The 6,520-nt window shown below is 65.0% G+C and overlaps 1 protein-coding gene across 1 annotated transcript; it reads left to right on the forward strand.

Annotated features, from left to right (window-relative positions):
* The first annotated feature begins 110 nt into the window (after positions 1–110).
* LOC116455153 (platelet-activating factor receptor-like) lies at positions 111–4,711 on the forward strand. The gene is given in 3 exon segments (XM_032132636.1): positions 111–302; positions 3,613–4,578; positions 4,580–4,711. Coding segments are annotated over 3 exon segments (1,122 nt in total). The 5' UTR covers positions 111–194; the 3' UTR covers positions 4,628–4,711.
* The last annotated feature ends 1,809 nt before the right edge of the window (positions 4,712–6,520 follow it).

A 6,520-nucleotide genomic window follows, 5' to 3' on the forward strand; every position in this document is an offset into this window, starting at 1 on the left:
GCTAGGGAGCGGGGCCGGGCTGGGAGCGGAGCCGGGCCGGGCTGGGAGCGGGGTCGGACCGGGCTGGGAGCGGGGCCGGGCTGGGAACGGGGCCGGGCTGAGAGCGGGGCCGGACCGGGCTGGGAACGGGGCCGGGCTGGGAGCGGGGCCGGGTCGCTCCGCTCCGCTCCGCCCTCGGGCCCGCCCGTCCCGCCATGGCGGCGGCCTTCACCGCCCTCCGTGTCCTGCTTGGGCTCTTCTTCTTCCTCACGGGCGCGCTGAAGGTGTCGGACTGGCTCTCGGCCGACCTGCACCGGCACATGGTGAGCGAGGCCGCGGGCTGGATGGGCTCGGGGGCCGCAGGGCCGAGCCGGGGGGAATGAGCAGGTTGGGGGCAGCGGTGCAAAGGGCACTTTGGCGTGCAGGGTTGAGCTCCGGGGGAAAGGAACAGGTTGGGGGTGCGGGGTTGAGGCCCTCGGGGTGCAGAGTTGAGCTCCGGGGGAAAGGAACAGGTTGGGGGTGCAGGGTTGAGGCCCTCGGGGTGCAGGGTTGAGCTCCGGGGGAAACGTGCAGGGCTGACCCTGATGTGGTGCGGGGCTGAGCCTTGAGTGAGAATGAGCAGGTTGAGGGTACAGGAGTTCAGGGTGGAGCACTTTGGGGTAGGGGGCTGAGCCCTTACTTGTAACTCAGCCAGAGTCCCTTGGAACGCAGGGCTGATCCCCCTGAGGGGGAATGGTCAGGTTGGGATGTTGGGCTGCAGGGCCAAGCACTTTAGGGTGCAGGGCTGATCCCCTTGGGGTATGGGGTTGAGTTATTTAGGGTGCAGAGCTGATCCCCCTGACAGGGCAAGGCAGAGCAGACCCACTGGAGGGGCTGTATTCCCCCAGCCCCAGGCTCAAGGCTGCCTTGCTCCCCTCCCACCCTTCTCAGGCATCGGAGTTTGTGCGCTTCGCCAAAGTGTTTCCCCTGAAGGAGTTGGGGTTTGTGCCGGAGCCGGGCGGGTACCTGGCAGCCGTGGGCTGGGTGGAGGTGACGGCCGGGCTGCTACTGGCATTTGGGCCCCAGCTGCTGCAGGAGATCAGCAACTTCATCCTCAGCGTCGTCATGATTGGTGAGAGCCGGCAGCGCCCACTGCCCTTTGTGGTGTCTTGGGACACCCTCAGCCAGGGACCCCCATTCCCACTCTCTGCTCCCTGCCCAGGTGCCATCTACACACTGCTGGCACTGCGGGAGCCGCTGGCCATGTGTGCCCCAGCCACCCTCTGCCTCGGCCTCCTCCTGCTGCTCAACATCCGTGGGTACCCGGCCACCCCTCGGCCCAAGTTCGAGTGACCAGAGGTGGGAAGGACAGACGGCTCGGCCGGTGGGAAGCAATGCCTTTATGGTATTTTCAGGGACGGCATCGCATCCTACAGGGTAACTTGCTGCTGAGACACAGTGTGTCCTCTACTGCCTCTGCCAGTGAGTCTGGTGCTGGTTCTCCCCACACTGCGGGACCTGGGCCAGTGCTGTGGGATGGTGGCCATGGCACCACTGTGGCACTGCTGTGGCGCTGCTCCGGCAGCTGTGTTGCTAAACGCGCAGAAGTTGTCCAGCTCTTCCCAGTGTTTGGCCACACTGAGCAGGGGCTGGCTCTGCTCTCTCGGGGGCTTTCAAATTTTGGAATAAAACCTCTTGTTTTTCACGTTTTGCCTCCCTGTTTATGTCTGCCTCCCCCCCACACTAAGGCTCAGGGGCTAAGGGGATGTCCTGGGGCTGGAGGAGCCGGTCCCTGGGGACAGTGCCTGGAGACAAGGCCTGGGGACCTGTGGGAGCTGGCACGGGAGCTGGCACAGAGGCAGATGGACAGCGAGGAGAGCCTGTCTGGGGTGGGATCCCTCGGGCACCCACAGCCGCCCAGCGATGTGCCAGGCGCCTTGCTGCACATCCAGGGAGTGACAGGGGTGAGTGCCCAGGCAGGCATGTGCTTTTTGTGGATCTTGCTCCCACAGGGAGCCACCCTCTGCCACCCCAGATGGGCACAGCACACACAGGATGAACCACAGTTCATCTGAACCCGGTGCATCTCCTGGCAAGGGGGCTGGGATAGCTGTGTGGGGAGTCTGGCTGTTGGGATGAGCAAGGGGTGTAAGACACCCCTGTACCCCCGGTGGGACCTGAATTACCTTGGGGTGACGTCTTTAGTGTCCTAAAGGAACACACAAATTGCAGGGCCACACAAAGCAGCAAGTCAGATACTCACAGAGTTTGGGCCTGTAGGGCTGCTTCCCCTAAAACCAGCTTTGAAGCCAACAAAAGCACAAATAGCCAGAAGGAGGCAGATTCCTGCTTTGATGCCTTTGGGGCATCCCTCTTCTCCCCAGCTGCCGGGTGCAGAAACTTGACCCTCTGCTGCTTTCATCCAGGCGTGGGTGGGAAAAGGGGCCTGGGAAACGGTATTAGATGTGGCTGGGGGCATGCGGGGGCGTCAGCCAGGCCAGTACCAGCCACCCCTACATGTGCCCAGCCCCGTCAGCCGGCGCAGGGGATCTTAGGGTGGCTCCAGCCGGGAATCCCCCATTACATACACACACAGGTGCTCTCCCCACTCCAGCTGCTGTCCCACAGGCACTAAGACACAGGGGGGCTTGGGATGGTGGGTGGGCGTCAGGCAGCCCCTGCCTGCCCCAGCACTTAAAACCATCCCCAGCCTGGCTGGATCAGAGTGAGGAGCAGCCAGAGGGGACACAGCCGCTCCTGCCCGACCCGGCAAGGTAAGTAACAATTCATGGTGTGGGCGAGATGGAGCATTCACTGTGCTAACGATGGGGAAGGAGGAGGAAAAGGGGACCACTGAGGGATCCAGAGGCTCCTTTGGGGTCCAAATGAAGTTCCCCAGGCTCAGCAGCTTGTGCTCTCCTTGCCTCAACCCGGGGCTGGCTGCTGTGTGTGCCGAATCCAGCCCTGCTGTGCTGGAAAACACCGGCTGGTGACTCAGTGCCTTCGTTGGCGAGGTGTGGGCAGGCAGTGATGGGAGGTGAAATAACTGCAGCCCTGGATACAGCCACTGCAGCACAACGTGGTTTTCCATGGCCAGGACCAGAGGCAAACCTGCCTGTGCAGGACTGGGGGGCAGGGGGGGATGCTGGCCCCGTGCTTATACCCCCTGTCCATACCTGGGTCTCTCCATTCTGGAGCTCGCTGAGCCAGCGGGTGACTTCCCCATGCCTGGCTCCGTGGGGAGTTTGGGGTGCTGGGGGAGGGCTGGGGTGGGTGGCCCCACAGGCACACGCTGCGTGGGAGGTGTTAAGCCCCGCAGCTGCTGACTGGAGCCAGTGCGGCACCTCCGGGTGCCTCCAGCCGCAGTTCTGTCCCTTGGCTGTGCTGCAGCTGTGCCTGCCGCTCCCTGGGAACTCTAGCTGGGCTGTTGACAGTGGCCTCTGGGCTCCCTTTTGGCGTGGGGGGACATAGCTGGGGTCTCCTCATCTCCTGTGGAACCTGAGCCATTCCAGCAGATGATGGCATCCCCGCGGGGCTCTACCTCCAGTGCCCAGCAGCTACCACAGGTGCCAGCCAGAGAGGTTGTCCTGTCCAGGTGAACCTCCTTCCTCTGTCCCCGAGGGCTGTGCCACTGAGTGTTCCCCATCTTTGCAGGAGCCCGGGATGAACAGCTCGGTGCCGGGACTGCTGCCGGTGGAACACCCTGGCGAGTGTGTGCCCAGTAACCCGGTGCAGTTCATGCTGGTGCCTGTTGTCTACTGCCTGGTGCTGTGTGTGGGGCTGCCAGGCAACCTGGTGGCATTGCTGGTCTTCCTGCAGAGTGTCAAGGTGAGGAAGGCCATCCGCATCTACCTCATCAACCTCACGCTGGCCGACATCCTCTTCAACCTCACCCTGCCCCTCTGGATCCACTACTACCTGGCTGGGGGGGATTGGCTACTCTCAGAGGCTGCCTGTCGCCTGGCCGGGGCCGCCTACTACCTGGCAACCTACAGTGCCATCACCTTCATGGCGCTCATCAGCTTAAACCGGTTCTGCGCGGTGCGGGCGGCACGGCGGGCACTGCCGCTGACGGGGCCCCGAGGCGCCACGCTGGCCTGTGCCCTGGCCTGGCTGCTGGGACTGGGCTGTGCCGTGCCCACCCTGGCCACTCACCAGACCTTCCCCACCCGTGCTGGGACCACTGCCTGCTTTGAGCAGCACGGGCGGCAGCGGGGCTATGCCTACGCCATGGTGGGCTTCTTCTCTGCCACCTTCCTGGTGGTGCTGGGCACCTACGCCTCCATCGCCCGGGCACTCTCGGTGCCCGCCGCAGCCTCACCAGGCTCCCACAGGCAGCAGGCCCGTGCCATGGTGCTGGGGATGCTGCTGATCTTTGTGGTCTGTGTGGCCCCCTACCACCTGACGCTGGCCCCCTGGGTGGGCAGCCGGCCCCCCGCACCACTCTGCGGGCCCCCCGACACCCTGGATGTGCTGCACACACTGAGTGTGGCCCTGCTCAGCCTCAACAGCTGCCTGGACCCCCTCATCTACTGCTTCTCCATCCGGCGCTTCCGCGCTGACCTGGGACGGACCCTGCGCAACATCGGCCGGTGCTTCCCGCTGCCCCCGCCGGCCCCCCCCCGGGGCAGCGCCTGGCGCCCGAGCTTCCTCCTTCACCTCCTCGTAGCAGGGTGGGCACCAGGGTCCTGCCCCCGGCTGCTCCGGTGCCACAGTCCCGGTGGGATGTGGTACCTGTTGCCAGGTGAGGGATCGGGAGCAGCGTGGGGGGAGCTCTGGCTTCGTGCACCCCCCTCCTCCCGCCCTGCTCTGCTCTCTGTGCATTCCCACGCGCCCACAGTTCCTGCTCAAGCACAGATCCTGCCCCCCGCATTGCAGGCACTGGGAGGGCGTCACTGGCACTGGGACAGCGTCATTGGCACTGGGAGAGCGGCACTGGCACTGGGAGAGGGACTCGCCCAGCAGTGGGAGCTGAGCCATAGTGGGGTGTGGGAAGAGGATGGAGAGGGATGCTCGGCAGTTGCTGTCGTCTCCCGGGGGTCTCCATCCTGCATGCATGACCAAAGACGCCCACGGCATGAGTTGGGCTGCCCAGGGGGCTGTTCGAGGCCCCGTGGCCACTCCTGTCCTGCAGTGTCCCCAAGCCTCATGCCGGCACCCCTCCTGCTCTCGGCCAGGATTAAAAATGAATGAGCCAAAGGCTTCCCCGGTCTCTTCGCTGGTGGGTGCCTGTGCCCCTCACCAAGCAGTTCCTGCGCCCCGGGGACGGCTGAATATGGGGCAGCCCCGGTCCCCGCAGCCCTGGCCCCCAGCCCAGCCCCGCCCCGCTCCTGAGGCAGGACCCTGCCCCAGGGCGGCTCTTGCACCGGGGACTGCTGAGCCCGCACCCCCTGCCCCGTCCCCTGCCCTGCCCATGGGTGGGCGGCCGTGGTGAGCGCAGCCCCCACCCCGCACCTGCCGCCCCCTCCCCGTGAGCCCCGGCGCGGCAGGGGCGGCGGAGCGGGCGCGGGTCCGTGGGCGGCTGTGTGGGCGGAAGATGGTGTTTTCCCAGCCCTGGCTCATTCCTGCTGCCAGCACAGCCCCGCTCTCCGTGCTGCACCGGCGGCAGAGCGGGTGCTGTGCAGCCGCGCGGGTTCTGGGGATGCTGGGGGGCAGGGGTGCATCAGCTGCCCCCCAGCTGGGGGTCTTGCTCCCCCAGCACAGGGCTGCTCTCCAGCGCGCTCCAACCCACGTGCGTGGGAGGAAACGCGAGGCACCGGGCAGGAGGAGATGTGCTGCCTGGGGGACTGCTGGCATGGGATGGGCAGGGTGGCAGTGGGCACCAGGACGGGTGGGTGATGCTGTGCCTGTGGCTGGTGGATTTTTAAGGGCTACCTGGTTGCCAGCAGAGCGGTGAAGATGCGGGGCAAGGCCTGACCCCGGGGAATGGGGTCTCCATGTGCCACGGAAAGTGTGCACCACTGTGACCCAGGGACACCATGGCTCAGTAAAGCCGCGGTGGGTTCATGGCATGCCCGTGCTGCCCATGCTGCCTGGACACTTTGCTCTGGCCCCATGGATGGGGCTGGATGATGTCTCCATGTGCCGCAGTGCTGCTGCTCAACAGAGCTGGGGGATGTCCCAAGGTGCCTCTGCTCTGCGCCCAGCCCCAGGCCAGCTGCCTTCGACCACCCAGTTCTTCCCCTTTTGAAGTTCATATTAAATTTTAATCCTTTTATATAACTGCTGAAGGAGGGGGCAGAGCTCTGCTCCCCGTATGCAGCAGGAGCAGCCGTGTCAGCAATGCAGGACGCTGCAGGGCCTGGTGGGGTCTGGGACTGGAGATCTCTTCCTGGGGGCACCAGGACTTTCGGGGGGCTCTCTGCACACCAGGACTGGGGCAGCCCCAGCTCTGGCCCTGGCTCTGCCAGGGTGTCCTGTTCAGTGGGAAAGCCTGGCGCTTTCCTGGCTAAAGACCACAGCACTGGGACATAGACATGACTGCTTAAAAACACACACAGGACACTAGCTTGGGCCATGTATGTCCCCCCACACACCGGGCAGGGCCTCACATGTGGCGTGG

Source organism: Corvus moneduloides, chromosome 23, assembly GCF_009650955.1.
Source record: "Corvus moneduloides isolate bCorMon1 chromosome 23, bCorMon1.pri, whole genome shotgun sequence".
Classification (NCBI taxonomy): Eukaryota; Metazoa; Chordata; class Aves; order Passeriformes; family Corvidae; genus Corvus; species Corvus moneduloides.